The following is a 15194-nucleotide window of genomic DNA, read 5'->3' as shown; positions in this document are numbered from 1 at the left end:
AAAAATTTCCACCTCAAAAAGCAAAAGATATTGCATTTGCTTTCGATAGCGAAATAAATCGATTAACCTTTAAGTTGGCAACCGGGTACACGGGTATTTTTTTCAACTTCGAACCGCTATAACTTTGGATTCATTGCTTTTATTGAACTGAAATTTTCCGTAGCCTCCCAACTTTGAATTTATGATTTTTTGGTGCATAAGTTATAATTTTAAACAGCCTGTAAGTGTTTTATTTTGATTTTTTTTTAACTTTACTACGTAAGTTGGCAACCAGCATACCCGGGTATTCCATACATTTTGTATGGAGAATGACGTTTCTCTTCTTCCTCTTTTCGTATTGTGCTTATTTTCGAGTCAAATTCAAGCGATTCCAAATTTCAATTTGACCGTCTTGTTTATAATAAAATGAAAAAAACTTAATGAATAAATGAAATAGAAGAGAATATATGGTCGGCATTACTTGCTTACAGCATTAAAATATAGAAAGCATTGTTTACCTATAAAAACCGTTAATTTTTTGCGTCAAAACGTGTGGAATACCCGGGTATGTCGGTTGCCAACTTACGTTTGTAAATTTGGTTGCCAACTCTACGGTTAACCGACACCGCACACTTTGGTCGTTGAAACTCGTTGCGTAGTTGGTTCTGCGCTAACCCCATTATCCGGCTCGGACGATTCGCGCCTAAACGCTCTAATGTCAACGCGCACTGTGTGCTTCACTGCTAACGTTTTCGGACAAAATACTGTCCAGGAATATAAAACTGTCCTAATCAAGACGATAAACTATCCAAAATGATTGGACGACCATTGGAATTAATTCAACTTAAGAAACTTAAAAAAACACATATAAGCTGAGCTCCATTTTAATGCTACCCTCATATATCGATTATAACAAACACTTCGTTCTTCTCATGCTCCGGCTTCTGGTAGATTTGCATTGCCGAGTACGTGATCGCCTTCACCTCCGTGCCCTGCGGATGTTTGGCCAGATCGAACTCCTCGCCGTAGCAGTTACACTCGATCGTAAACTGCTCCAGATCGAACCGCGTTATCTCAAGCTTCTTGCAGATCAGGAACGGTTCCGCCGAAAACAGAAACAGCAGCTCGTCGAGAAACCGGTACAGCAGGTTTTCCAAATCGTCCGTCGGATCGGTCACAATTTGGTAGCATTTCTGTATCTCCACCTTGGGCAGCTCGGTCATGTAGCCGAACATGGCCAACCCGCACTGCTCGAACGCTTCCTGCAGCGTTTCGCCCCAGGCGTGCAGTCTGAAAGCAGAGGGAATGTCGGGATTGTATACTATTGCATTGCGAATATCCATTTTCCGGGCAACTTTGGCACTTACTGCACATCCGCCGTGTGGTCCAGATCTGGAAGAGTGGCGAAAGGAAGAGACATGAGACAACGGTTTGATGGGCTGCAGTTAGTCAAACATCTCGGGTGTGTGAGATTACTTACATTCATATTTCACCTCCGGCACCACATGGTCCGTCGTTTCTAGTGGTATTTCCATCTTGATGGGAGGCACGTTCGGACTAAATTGCTTCCAATTAGCACTTTACGCTCGCATGAAGACAAAACTGCCGTATCATCGACGAATGTAGCAATGTTGTGGATGATTACAGTTATACAACCAACCAGCGATTTTGTTGATTTGCCCTTCAAAAAATAAAGGGATTAATTTAATTCTAAAGATAAACAAATTTTTCACATCGATGGATATGCATGACTCATACAAAAACAATTCTTTACATTTGCCGTAAACATCTGCCTTTGAGAGCCCAATCACCATTCCAATCGCCATTACTTACCAATAATTTACAGACTGATGCTTGATATTCTACAATTTATACGCTTTCCCACCTCTTTTCCGAATCCGCAATATCACCGATTCCGCATTTTCCTGCACGATTGCAATGTTTACATTTTCCACACCCGCCTGGTTTGACAGCTGAAACAGCAGCAGCCACCTGTCAACTGGGCGCTCCAAGGTGACAGCAGCAGCAGCAGTAGCAGCAGCAAAACAGCAAAACAACAAACGTAACTTTCCTTTCGATTTCACCAAAACGCAAGATGTTGGCCCACCACGGCGGGCCCGTAAACTTTCGCATCATCATTTAGTGTTCCCTTAGTGCAGAGCCCACACATACCCACACGACAAAAGCAAACACCCGGATAGCATTCCGCCCGGGGCCTGGGAGTCAAGGGCGAAGCGCATCGGTTTGTCCGGATCGCGGGTCACCAGCCATGAAGAAGCTCACCGGAACGTTCCGCAACACGCAGTGGGATCCGTACCTGCTGGTCGCCCAGATCGTGGCGATGCAGGCCCTGCTGTACGTTAGCCTCGGGACCATCATGTACGTGATGGACTTTTTCGCCGAGGCGAACCACACGCTGGACCACATATTCGAGTATCACGTAAGTGAGGACGACTGCTTCAGTCGGAGGAAGTGCCTCTTCCCTACCTCATTTTGGTACTGATCTCTAGGGTTTCCTTTTGCTTCCTCTCACCCCCGGCAGGAAATACACGTAACCGATCTCGGCGGACGATTGGTCATCGTTGCCTTCATACTCAACTCTCTAGTCGGTGCCGGGCTGCTGTGGTTCGTCGTGCGCCGCACGAAGCTGTGCCTGGACTTTAGCTTTACCTTCCACTTTACGCACCTGGTGATATGCTGGTGGTACAACGAGGCCTTCCCGTCGACGATCGGCTGGTGGATGCTGAACGCGGTCTGCGCCGCGCTCATGTGCGTGTGCAGCGAGTTTCTCTGCCTGAAGACGGAGCTGAAGGAGATCCCGGTCGGGTATACCGCGCTCAACAACAAGGTCGATCTGTAGCGTGTGCAGCGGCACGTGAGGAGGGGACGGGACGGCGTTTAGCAAAGCAGGGACAGGTTTCGCTGAGCGCAGAAGAAGAATGGCGGGAGGCTTATGTGAGGCACACGCGTTCCATGTAGGTAGTAAGCGAAGACGGGGAAACCGAGGGGGGGGGGGAAAGGCCATTGCTTCAGGGATGTATAGGCACTCCAAAGGGGTGGGCGGGAGACGCGGGGAAAAGTTGGTTGATTTGTGTGTTTGTGACCCACGGCAGAACACACTCAAGCTTTACAAGTAAACACTAATGGCTAAGAGTATTTTTAACTTATGTTTCGTACTACTAAAACAAACAATAAACCCGACGGTAAGAGAAGGCAAGCTTAAGCGTGCGCGGATGATGATGCCTTTTTAATCGTGTAAACGTTCGAATCAATTATCGATTCGGTTGGTGGGCTGGTAACAGCCGGATCGATAATTCCCATCCTTCCGTGTCTCGTGCGGGAATGCTGGATGGGGCAGGACAAGTCGGCCGTTTTTTTTTTGCTTGCATGAGAGGACAGAATTGATACATCAAATGGGTGGACTTTGAAACGAATTTTGTTTTGTTCACCATTTAGCACGTTTCGACTAACGACGGACGAGACGAACTGCCTGCGGTGCGCTTTAAAAAGGCGTAGACTACCGGCCACCGACTGGGTGGTGCGCACAGTCGGGAAGATACGTTTGCCGGCTCAATATTCAATCAGGGACACTGCGCAAACCGTCACCGATCAATACACAGAGAGAGTGTGTGTGTCCAGTCCATTTAGTGCGCCTGGAAGTAAGTGGACCGCCTATCTCATCGATCCAGGCGTGTGGTGGCGTGTGTGTGGTTCAGCCAAAGAAAACACGCCTTCCAAGAAGTCCGTAGAAACATATCTCTAAATACTACGTTTATCTTTGTTTGTCTTTTGACTAATTAAACCAGACGAAGCAGCAGCTGCAGCATTCGCGAAGTGTTCGCTCCACTATCGGTACACTCTGTTTGCCGAGATATCTAAACCCAATAAAAGTCTGCTTTTGCCATTCGCACGCTCTAATTGCTGCGCGCCGCCGTTTCACACGTTGTTCTACAACAGACGCAGCAGTCGCAGCAGCAGCGACCACGTGCGCGCGCTCTCTCTCATCTTCGTGCGTAGTGCAGCAACCGCGGTTCCGTTCGGGGCGAGGGGCGCTACGGGATGAACGTGACGGAAGAATCCATTTCTCCGGCAGAAACATTCGACTGCCGGAACTATTTGCCACCGTTGAAGCTTTACTATGCGGGTGAGATTGATCTTGCATGCTCCTCGCTGCGCCAAAGGACACGCGTACTAAAATTAGTGTTCATTGTGGGCTTTTTCCATCCACCTCTAGAATACATCATCCCGCTGAGCTTATCGCTAACCGTTGGCTGCATCGTTTGGCTGTGGGTAACGTTCGTGTTTGTAAAAGTAATCAAGCTCATCAGACGCCAAACAGAGAAGGGCCAGGTGATGGTGCTAATCATCGCGAATACGGTTTATTTTGTGAGTATGAGACGGGATGCCAGGAGGGAGGGGTGAGGGATGTGGGGGCTACCTTCAGCCAGCGTGACCGCACACGAACTGGCCGTGAAGCGCTGTTTACCGGGTGCCGATGGGACCACAGTGACCACTAACCTCGCCGTGCCGTTTCGCGCTCGTGCGCACATTCCAGACAGTGGTAACGTTCAACGTGGTGGCGCTCCTGGTGCCGCACGTGGCCGTCGTTTGCGACATTGTACCGTTCGTGGCCTTTTGCTGGTGTATTTTGGTGTTCTTTCGCTACCTGAAGGAGTCGGTGGGCGGCGATTCGATCATTATGGGCCTGTACGAGTCGAAAGCGCTCGATCCGCCGAAGGTGTGTCCCTGCTTCCGGTTTATCTACGACAGAAAGTGAGTGTATTGGGAACCGCGCAAGGGGGGATATGAAGGCAGGGTGTGATTTTAAATGGGACTCATCCCTTCCAGACGCCAGCTTCGAGCGATCCGGTTCGGCATTCTGCAGCTGCCCATTTACAACAGCGTCGTGGCCAGTATACAGCTGCTCATTTTCTCCTACGATAAGGTAAGTACTTTGCAGACCTTTTTGTTCATACAAAAACAAAAAACTTTCTTCTGAAAAAAAAACAAACGATTCTATTCTCCTTGCAGGATTTGTTTTTTGACGCCTTCTACATCATTCTACCATTCATCATAACATCGATCGTGTTTTACGTCGGATCGTCGGTATCGTTCATCAAAACGGTCGCCCCACTCTATCCGGACAATCCGATCTTTGTAAGTAACTATTAGTATAGCTTTATATTTAAAATTAAAAAAAAACAATTTCTTTTACTCCCACAGAAACGATTCTTCCTGCTGCAGTTGGTGCTAATTATTACCAAACCGCAGATCATTGTACTGGAGCTCATCTACAATCTGTCCACCTTCGAATGTACCTTGGCCGGCGAGCCGAAAGTGTACATAAATAGTAAGTTTTTACAGGACAGCAGTGTAACAGGGTTTTCCAGGTGGATCTCATAGTTGTGGGGGACACTTCCCTGACTCTTTCCTATTGGAAGTGAACTTCATATGTTGGAAATTGGACTCTCCTACTAGATTTCCTATTGGATTTCTCAAACAGGAGTGCTATCGAGTCCAATTCCCATTACATTAAGTTCCATTGTAAGATAGAGTCAATAAAATGTCGCACAGCTAGGAGAACTCTTGAAAAACCCTGTATTGTCGGGTTAGCGAATTAATTTCCCACAACATTTGTTTTCCCTTTTGCTTGCAGTTATCAAACAGCTAGTGATTTTGCTCGAAATAGCAGCAGTGACGATTTGCTCGTACAAATTCTACACCGGCCTGGAACCGGCGGCCGCTGGTGAAAAGACTGGAGTGAGCAATACGGGCTACGAGGCTTAACTGAAAGCCTGTGGACAGTGGATCGTGAACAAGTAAACGTGCTACCAGCTAAGCAGTTAGCAGATGATTTTGCTTACCTGTAATGTTATTAATTAATTTATTAAATTGAGCAGTAAGGCCAAGTGAGGCGCAGTAGAGGAGAGCCAGAGCAAATACAAACAAGTATTAAATCCCCGCCCCCAGCAAAGCGAGCCTCTCGCGTTAGGAGAGTTTAAACTGTCACTTAAACTGTAATCCATTTCAAACAACACGTTTGAAGAGATGCTTCAGGGCGCAGCGTAATGATCTGTTAGCTTCTCATCATTTGCTTCTGAAGGGGAATCCTCGCCAACGCAAACGGACGACTTTAAATAAACCCCATGGTGAACAAATAAACCCAGGCGACATTTAATATCATAATAAGAAATAAATACTACACACCGCTAATGATAGCAGAGAACCAAGCTGATTGTTTGCATGGTGCAACGGCAAGCGAGGTGCATCGGAACGCGTGCCATTATTAGGGCTAGAAGAGACCGTACGGTAATGCGGCAGGGGCAGCAGAGCAGAGAGAGAGACGGCGTGTTTTTGTTTGCAAACAACCACGTCTTCGTCTGCTGTTGCGTGGTTGCGCGATAGAAAAAAAGGCACCACACGTGCGTATGCTTTGCGCAGCCAAACACGAACGCGAGCGAGTGAGCGGAGAGCGCGCGCGAATGCTTTTGCGGAGTTTCTCAACTCGCCCCCGCGTGCTGCCTCAGCTCTCGCATCCGCAACCACCGCCTAGTAGGCACGCTGGCGGGATTGCTGCGATCAAAGAGCTGCCGAGCGCGCAGAGAGGCGAGCGCGTAGTTTTTAGCTGTTTAGTTGCTGTTCAGGTCGCACCCGATCCGGTCCGGTTGTATTGCGATTCCCTGCGTCCGATGCCAACGCGCCTCACACACTGATCACACACACATAGTGCTGGGTGGTGGTGGTGGCTGGGGCATCTCGTCAGCGAGTCGTAGACATTGGTCAAACCGGGGGTGAAGTGATCCGCATTACCCTGCATTCAAGTAAACCGGTGAGTTGGAGATGTTTGAAGTAATGGGGCGAAAATTCAAAATTCCCAAATCGTTAAGAACCACTGGCACACAGGCGGCAGAAGATCCTCTCAAACAGGGCAGCAGGTCAAAGCATGGTGGTGTTTGAGCCATGCTGCCAAGGTGCCAAACGGCGATGACATAATGTTGTGAGCCCAAGGCGTACCGCTCAGCATCCCCCAGTGTTTGTGTGTGTATGTCTGTGTGTGTCTGTAACCAATGTAACAACGATCGTTAGCGAGCACAGACAGACAGTAGGCCATGCACGCGGTATCCCTCCCGTGATCATAGAAACCCTCGTAGTGCTGTGAAAGTAAATTTTCCTGTTTTCTATGCCTGCGAGCAGGAAATCGTGCGCTCCGAAGTCGTCGGTGGAAAGTGTTTGTGGCGTGGAAAAGTGCATTGTGGTCGCCAGTGCACCACAGGGATTGGGGGGGACGGATGTGCATTCTAGCCGTGTGGTCAGGTAGCCCCAATGACCCACACCTGGGCTGCCTGATGATAGTGTGTGTGTGTGTGTGTGTGTTGAATAATCGTCGTCCAATCGTCGTGATCTGATGGGGGTGCCGATATCATGATGATGATGATGATGATGATGGCGCACCAAAACCGCCACCTTCCTCCCCTCCAGAGCAAGAGTTATTAAATGCTTTGGCATTAGAGGTGGCGCTTGATTGTACCCTCTCGGTGCAATACGCTGTGGGTTGAAACCGGCCTGCCAATAAGCCCAGTGACCGGATGGCTTGTCGTGCTGGAGTTCAGGGATACATTATGCAACACACGCTGTGTGTTTGTGTGTGTGTGTCCTAATCTAGTGGTGAATGGAAAATGGTCAACACACAAGAAGGACACACGTCCAGCGGGCTGCTGAGACCTGCACACTAGCAAACGCTAGCATTAGCAAGAGTGTGACACATGTAATTTGATCCTGCCATGTTCGATTAGGGTAAATTGCTTTCGCATGATTGATTGGAAATCGAGAGCAAATAGGATGGGGAGTGTGGTTTTGAGCGGGTCACCCCGTCCCGAACTCCGTAATGAGAAAGTTCAGCATCTGTGCGTGTACCTTTACAGAGGGTATAGATATTGCACCCATCTCTCTCCCCTGCCCATATCATGGGCAAGCTTTCTCATTTGCTGTTGAAATCCTAGAGTCTGTTTTTCCACCCCGCAACAAGTGTGACCTAACGGCGCAACACGTTGATAGCTTTTTTTTCTATTTTTTCGCCACATCTCGTTACGACAGCACGAAAAAGCAGCATTTAAACAGCAACAGAAGCAACCTATCTAAACCCCCAAGCACAACTAATCTCCGTGCACCGCGTGCTCCGTGGAACGCGTTTGTCCAAGGTTGTCTCCCTCCCAAACCGCTCCGAACAAAAGCAACAACAACCAAAAAAACGCCATTTTTCGACAGAGTTTTAGCCCACGATGGTGGTTTTCTCCATCGGTCGTCGTCACACAAGACGGGAGCGACTACGAAACATAGAAACGCTTTGAAAGTTAGCTCACTGCGCACTGCACTGTGGACGACCCTGTGGCCGAGGGTGTAGAATGAGTCGCCTGCAAGAAAGGCTCATCGCGCGCTCTGTCACCGCTCGTTGTTTGTGCATTAATTTATGCACTCAATAACAAAATCACACCCACACACACGCATCATATACTCCAGAACCGAAGCACCGAAGCGCGGCCATTGGCCGAAGGTTGATCGTTTTGGTGGGGTTGTGGAATCGATATCAAAGCCGTCCATTAGACGGACCGTCCGTGACCATCGGCAATAACGAATTGTATGCATGCTGCTCCATTGGGCTTGTCATTGAAACACCACACGATGTGCGATGCTCTTCGGAAGCGAGGGAAGAAGCAGTACAGCACCGTTGAAGAGGTCACAACTTGTTGCAATGACTAACGCAATGCTGCTGGAAGCGGTTTTCCTTCCATCACACGAAACCGATCGCACCGAGAAGCAGAAGGATCACTCCCGAAACGGTAACCTTGACTTCGGGGGAATCTCCAAAGAGGAAGGAGAAGAAGAAGAAGCGAAAAAGCGGTTCCGCCCCATGCGGGAATGAGGATCGTTCCGCAAATTGTTACGTGCCAATGATGTGCCAACTCACCTGGCAACCTTGCTAATCAGAGGGCCCGTGGCCCGCAGCCTCTTGTATATGTTGCAAGTAGTACGCATCTCTTGCGCACAGCGATCCCACTTAAAGATCTCTGCAACCAACCCCCTCACCCCACCAGTGCAATAATGTTGGTTGTTTTTCACTTTTCTTTAGGACGGCTTAAAAAGAAAGAAGGTTAAAAGGGGGTAAGGTAAGGGAAGAAAGCGAAAAGTTCAAAACCACACTGGCCGGCCCCAATCGGCACTAAAATCCGTCCAAGTGTTTTATTTTGCTGCGTGACCTTTTGTCGCACAATCAATCAGCTCTTAATGAAATGGGGTTTTAAGAAACAAAAAACAAAAATCCAGTTTCAATGCTAATTGGTATTCTTAGTTTCTGTTATTTCTTCTTTTCGTTACTCTTATCAGTTAATTGCATTCAGCAGGAAGCGCGAAACACTCTGCGCATCTAACTGGAAAAGTGGACCGATTATCAGTATCCGAGCACCGGTCCTTTGTTTGTTTCGTCTCGTCAAGCATAAGAGCTGTGTTGGTTTTAAGAGCAACGAAGATACACAGACACATAAACACATGCGCCACGAATAAGGAACTGGTGCGAAACGGTACGCATAAAATTAAATGTTCACCACCCGGGGCTGGCGTTACCCCGTCCTCCAGCGCGCTTCCTTCTTTGAAGGTCATCCCGCGCACGTTCGCATTGGTGGTCGCCCCCAATCCAACAACAACAAAAACCGGTATCCACCCTCTCTCCCACACACACAGAACAACAAAGGACAATGGAAACGGCCCCGTGTGCGCACTGTACGTTCATTGATAATGACCTCTCCGGTTGGGGTAATGGTGTCGGTTCGGTACACCTTTCCATGTACTTTTCGCTCTTAGGGACACGCACACACACACACAGACAGGTGTGAAATGCTGTTGATCCCAATCTTATGTTTCATCAAATAGTTCATGTTTTGGGGCGCTGGGTATTGCTTCAACCCTTACTGCAAACGGCTAATGTTTTAAGCATGAATGAATAGCGAACGGTTTTCGTTACCGACCCGTGTGAAACATATTGATCGACGAAGTTACATTGCTCTAAAACTATTTTTGCTTCGCACATACCTCTCGTGCGGTCACGGTAGAGCGCACGGGGTGCGCCTCTTTTTAGCCGGCAAAAGTGGTGCAATTAGTGCTTTGATTGATTTCATTAGCACACTACGCTTAATTGGCGATCGAGCGGGGTTTCTCCCAAAAATGCGGCCTGAGTATTTGCACTTTGATCTTCTCCAAATACACACGTGTGTTTAGACATGTTGAAAAGAGTTGAATAAGCGTCAAAGAATTATCGTTACTAGTTGGGCATTAGTGATGGGTAAATACGATTTTTTACCGCATTCGGATCGATACGACTCCGGTACCCCTGGGAGTCGGACTCGGAGTTACTTCGGACTGTTTTACCGGGGGGAGGGGGGGGGGTGGTGCGCACGAGCAAACCTCCGGACTCATCGACTCCGAGTCCGGATCAGTCACTCCGGATCACTCCGGATCACTCCGGATCACTCCAGATCACTCCGGATCAATCTGGATTACTCCGGATCAATCTGGATTACTCCGGATCAATTCAAATGAGTCCGGATCAGTCTGGATCAGTCCGAATGAGTCTGGATCACTCTGGATCACTTTGATGAATGACAACGCGTCTAGGGGACATGTGTAGCCGTGTAACTTTTCTATGTCTCTTTTGCCTTGTCCTTGCCTTTAGATCCTGATGAGTGAAGCATGCATACCTTTCGGGTACGTTCGGGGTATAAGCTCTGTCCCTCTCATGTTAATAGTAAATATAGAATCGTATGCCATCGGCATTCAGACTCATTCGGACTGATCCAGAGTGATCCGGACTGATCCGGACTCATTTGAACTGATCCGGAGTAATCCAGATTGATCCGAACTGATCCGGAGTTGAATCCGGTAGTGATCCGGAGTCGGAGTCATATTTTGCGCATCGGAGTCGGAGTTGATCCATGACTCCGCTCCGGATTACCCATCACTATTGGGCATCGAGATCATGTCGATCAAGAATTTTGAGCGGTGATCAGCAAAAACATAAGCATCAGAAGGGCACTACTACGCCACTAAAGAATGATGCATTGTTGTTTTGTTGAATTTATTGCAAAAGGCAAAGACCATCTTAAAAGCCTCTCTCTCTTCCAGCATTCATCTGCCACCAGATCGCTAATGCATTTGGTTATATATTTACCCAGCAAAGATCGCGAGATCTTTTTGAAGATGATGTGTGATGGACAGCGCACGCGAATCACGTTGTGGCGTCCCGCGAACCATTCATTTTAAGCGCCGTTGTAACGCAAACCAATCGCCAACATCGTAATGGAATTCCTTCGGAGAAGTTCGTCGGCAGATGGATGGTTTTATTGAAATTAATAGACGGAGTTCAAGATTCTATGATTTCACCGTAACTATAGAGAGAGAGAGTGTGTGTGGGAGAGTCTGTGTGCGTCATGCTAGGGCACGACGATCACGTGGATAGTGGTGTTGGTGATTGGCGATCATGAAGAGTGAAAGAGCGTACTATAAATAATGAAGAAAAATCATCTTAATGAAATCCTAACAATAAACAACCTTCTAATAATAAACACCTCCAATCTATTGCTCTATTGCTATATGTTCTGATGTCTTGCGGTCTGCAAACGATCTCAGCAAGCAACTGCGCGGCAATATGGATACCAACGAAACGATGTCGGTGGACATCCTTGCGGAGGAAAACTTTACCACGACCGGCGACGAATGTACCAACGAGTTGCCCACCGTACAGGAATATCTTGATGGTAGGTAGAAGGAAGTATTGGCCACAAAATCGTTCCAAACGTTCCTTTCTTTTGTTCCGTTTCTCCCGTAGGCTTAACACTCCCAATCGCCATAATAATTGCCGCCACCGTGCTGCTGAGCATTGGCACGTTTAGCATCTTCTTCAAGAACGCCTATCACATCCTGCACCGGACGCCGAAACAGTTCAAAACCAAATCCATACTGCTGCTGACCATCTATCCGGTAGGAATCGGTCCAACCCCATGGAGCAGATTTTTGGAGGCATTTATTAAACTCAGTTTCCTGATTTTAGCTCATCACTCTGTTCGGTGTGGTGTCCATCTCCGTGCCGCGTGCCTTCTTCCTGTGCGATACCGTGATGCATGTGTACTTCATGATCTGTGCTTACGTTTTCTTCAGGTCAGTGTGTGACAATGCACCATCAGCGGTGAACCGATCAAGCTTAATCATAGTTACTTGATTTTTCCCATTTATTTTTATCGCCCTACTCCAGCCTGTGCATGCAGTATGTGGACGGGGAAGATGCGCTTATTAAATCGACCGATTCGCAAACCTTCTCCCTGCGCACCCCACCGCTGTGCTGCTTCGTGCCGCTGTTCAAACGAGCTCCCGTGACAAAGTGAGTAACGATCGACATACACGACCCGGGGGGTGGGAGGGTTTATAATTGCTGCTATCTGCATGTCGGGCGGGCGCACAATTTTCGATCTTTGATAACGAGTTCTTCCCATCATCGTCATCATCAACAACAACATTATGATGCATTTTTCATCTGACGCTCACACTGTCGTTTGCAGAAATCGGTTACGGTTCGTGCGTATGCTTATAATGCAGCTGCCGGTCGTACAGACTGCTCTCTTTCTGGCCCTGAACGTAGTGTTTGTGGAGGATTATGTAAGTTCCTGCGGGGGGGACGGGTACAAACCCGTGCCGACAATCCTAATGTCTAATGATCGCTCTATCATCATCTCCCACCAAACAGCCCAACTTTAATCGCATCATCCTATACTTTGTGCCAATGATTGTCATCTCTATTCTGCTCGGTGTGTGGGGATTGAACATTCTCGTGCGAATGCTCGCTCCACTCTACTCCGACTTGAAGCTGATGGTTTGTGAAGCGTGCTCTTTCGTTGCAACTGTGAACGCGCTTTTCAATGCACTTTGTTTTGTTTTCCAGGGCAAATATTTCGTATTGCAGGCGGTGCTTATACTTTGCCGGATACAGCCCCTCATTATAGCGGCCATCGTTAGCAGCAGCATTGCCGACTGTGCCTTTCCCAACACACTGCAGGTGCAGAAAAATGGTGCGTTTGATGCCGTATTTACCTTAAACTTACGTATCGTTATGAGTCAATGTTTGCTGTTTTCTTTCTTTTTAGCCATTTTTCAACTTTGCCTGTGCTTTGAAATGATGGTACTATCATGCTGGGCCTCCCTGCTGTACAAATCGCCCTCCATCATTGGACCAGGCTAGGCGTGAACGACGGGGGGGACGGCAAACACCACCAAAAATCCAGCATCTCCTACTTCAACACGAATAGCACAGCTAGGCAAAGCTGATCGTACATTTATCTGTGTTTCAGTGTTTTAAATGTGATACCATAAACCACCGTTAATCACTGCCAGCCGGGGACACGCTTGGCAAGATGTACTCGGGAGCAAATCGGGCAAAATCTCGGCCCGCATCTCTCGTTACATCTTCCCAAGCCGTACACGCTGCTGGCCAGGATGAACTGGTGGTGTATTTCGATGGAAATCTTTATCAAATACAATTAAATCGAACGAATAGCATTTCAACCAACCGTACGTACGTGTTTTTTTTACTTCCTTCACAAAGAGCCATTGCCTCCGGTGGCTGACAAAAAAAAAACCACCCGAACAAACCTATTTCCGATGTATGATGTTCGTACCTGTGCCGAGTACCTTAAACTTAGATTTCGTTATCACTATCGTCCTCGTCGACCGCTTCCTGGCCGGCCCGGTTTGCCGCGGCGTACACCTCGGCCGGGACGGTCTTGTGGATGCCGTTGGAATCCTGGCACACCCAACTGAGCTCCAGTTTGAAGTCTTTGTCCTTCAGCTCATCGTGCACTTGGTAGATGCTGAAGCGAAAGGAAGGAGGAAAGGTTGATTTTGTGATTAAATCGAAAAGGCTTGGCTGTATAACCGATTATTTAAACTGGACTTGATTTCCCGCTAGGCGGATAGAATCAGTGTGTATAGGGCCGATCGATTAACTTACATCTTGCCGGCCGTCAGCACAAGGTCCTTGACGCTCATGTCGGAAAGCTTCAACTTTTCAATTTCCGTCTTGGCCGTTTGTTTTGCTTTGCCGACGGCGCATCCGAAGTAACCCTGGAAGTAGTAATACATTACGATTGTAGCTAGAGTTGTGCTACTTTCCCCGGTTTGCTTTTGCGACAAACTTACACACGACACTCCCGACGGGTCGATCATGTACATTTCGGGACCTTTCTCCTCCGACCACGAGGCCAAAATCACGCTCACACCGAACGGACGCACGGCACTGTAGAGGGTGTACGCGTGGAAGTAGCTCGACAGACGGTCGTTCAGTTGCTTTAGCGGAATGGGGCGATTGTTCTGCTGTCGGTAGCTGGCCGCTTCCTGGCGTGCGATATCGACCACCGCTCTACCGTCGGTAATCATTCCACTGATGGCCTACAATTCGAAACCAACCAAGAAACATTGCGAATTAGCATCAAAACCTCGCTGCCACCTTTGCCCCGCTCCCTTTTGCTTACCATTCCGATGGAAGTATCGATGGTAAAGATACGCGTACCACAATCCGGCTCGTACAGTTTGCTCGTGATGAGTTTTTCAACCGCCAGCACTACACCGTCCTTGCCCCGCAGACCGATCACCGTGCCACTATTCTCCACCGCTTTGGCCGCGTACTCAATCTGGAAAACGCGACCATCGGGCGAGAACTGGGATGCCGACAGGTCATACTGAAAATGGAAGCCGACGGTAACGAATCCGGAACGATTAGTTCATTCGTCCCCCATCGAAACGAAAACAGAACCACCGCCATAACCTCAAATCGAAAACAATTCGACCATTTAGCAGTCGGCGGTGGCCCAAGCACTCGCATTTACTTACACCGGTTCCGATTGAACTCATTTTTAATGGAAAGTAAACTGTTTACACGAATGCACTACGGGGAACGCGAAATTAACAATCCGCTTGCCGGATGAAACAGCAGAAATTTACCTTCGCAAGCGATGAGAAACAAATTCCGTTTTGACAGTTGCCCCGTCTTGACGCGGGGCTTACTTCACGCACGCACGTCACACAAGGAGGGATAAAATTTGCCCAAGCTTCTTTCACCCACACGGCACAGTGACGTTTTGGTTAAAAGTTGCAATGACAGCACAGGCAAATTAAAACGC

At 48.1% G+C, this 15194-nt stretch overlaps 5 protein-coding genes across 7 annotated transcripts; 3 read left to right on the top strand and 2 right to left on the bottom strand.

The window, feature by feature from the left end:
* Window positions 1–839: 839 nt before the first annotated feature.
* On the bottom strand, window positions 840–1961 carry LOC120893413 (protein archease-like). 2 transcript variants are annotated; one of them, XM_040295268.1, is made up of 4 exons: window positions 1865–1961; window positions 1460–1660; window positions 1347–1371; window positions 840–1269 (listed from the first exon to the last, which is right to left on the bottom strand). In XM_040295268.1, exons 2-4 carry the CDS (start codon window positions 1512–1514, stop codon window positions 876–878), a joined length of 474 nt encoding a protein of 157 aa, XP_040151202.1. In that variant the 5' UTR covers window positions 1515–1660; window positions 1865–1961; the 3' UTR covers window positions 840–875. The 2 variants fall into 2 exon arrangements, with proteins under 2 accessions (XP_040151202.1, XP_040151201.1); XM_040295267.1 differs by having other exon boundaries at window positions 1813–1946.
* A 48-nt stretch (window positions 1962–2009) lies between these two features.
* On the top strand, window positions 2010–3202 carry LOC120893412 (protein SYS1 homolog). Its single transcript, XM_040295265.1, has 2 exons — window positions 2010–2419; window positions 2522–3202. The coding sequence occupies exons 1-2, from the start codon at window positions 2249–2251 to the stop codon at window positions 2837–2839; spliced, it is 489 nt and encodes a 162-aa protein (XP_040151199.1). The 5' UTR covers window positions 2010–2248; the 3' UTR covers window positions 2840–3202.
* Window positions 3203–3498: 296 nt separating this feature from the next.
* LOC120893408 lies at window positions 3499–6205 on the top strand. Its single transcript, XM_040295262.1, has 8 exons — window positions 3499–3638; window positions 3786–4123; window positions 4214–4365; window positions 4535–4752; window positions 4828–4924; window positions 5011–5136; window positions 5203–5329; window positions 5636–6205. The coding sequence occupies exons 2-8, from the start codon at window positions 4039–4041 to the stop codon at window positions 5764–5766; spliced, it is 936 nt and encodes a 311-aa protein (XP_040151196.1). The 5' UTR covers window positions 3499–3638; window positions 3786–4038; the 3' UTR covers window positions 5767–6205.
* A 390-nt stretch (window positions 6206–6595) lies between these two features.
* LOC120893407 (organic solute transporter alpha-like protein) lies at window positions 6596–13590 on the top strand. Of its 2 annotated transcripts, XM_040295261.1 has the most exons (10): window positions 6596–6808; window positions 9361–9554; window positions 11656–11783; window positions 11855–12006; window positions 12077–12183; window positions 12278–12403; window positions 12582–12678; window positions 12767–12892; window positions 12962–13088; window positions 13164–13590. In XM_040295261.1, the coding sequence occupies exons 3-10, from the start codon at window positions 11675–11677 to the stop codon at window positions 13256–13258; spliced, it is 939 nt and encodes a 312-aa protein (XP_040151195.1). In that variant the 5' UTR covers window positions 6596–6808; window positions 9361–9554; window positions 11656–11674; the 3' UTR covers window positions 13259–13590. The 2 variants fall into 2 exon arrangements, with proteins under 2 accessions (XP_040151195.1, XP_040151194.1); XM_040295260.1 differs by lacking the exon at window positions 9361–9554.
* LOC120893411 (proteasome subunit alpha type-3) lies at window positions 13576–15057 on the bottom strand. The gene is made up of 5 exons (XM_040295264.1): window positions 14905–15057; window positions 14547–14753; window positions 14215–14463; window positions 14027–14139; window positions 13576–13886 (listed from the first exon to the last, which is right to left on the bottom strand). The coding sequence occupies exons 1-5, from the start codon at window positions 14923–14925 to the stop codon at window positions 13715–13717; spliced, it is 762 nt and encodes a 253-aa protein (XP_040151198.1). The 5' UTR covers window positions 14926–15057; the 3' UTR covers window positions 13576–13714.
* Between the last annotated feature and the right edge of the window lie 137 nt (window positions 15058–15194).

Source organism: Anopheles arabiensis, chromosome 2, assembly GCF_016920715.1.
Source record: "Anopheles arabiensis isolate DONGOLA chromosome 2, AaraD3, whole genome shotgun sequence".
Classification (NCBI taxonomy): Eukaryota; Metazoa; Arthropoda; class Insecta; order Diptera; family Culicidae; genus Anopheles; species Anopheles arabiensis.
The sequence above is the reverse complement of the archived record's forward strand: the minus strand, read 5'-3'. Positions and strand labels throughout refer to the sequence as shown.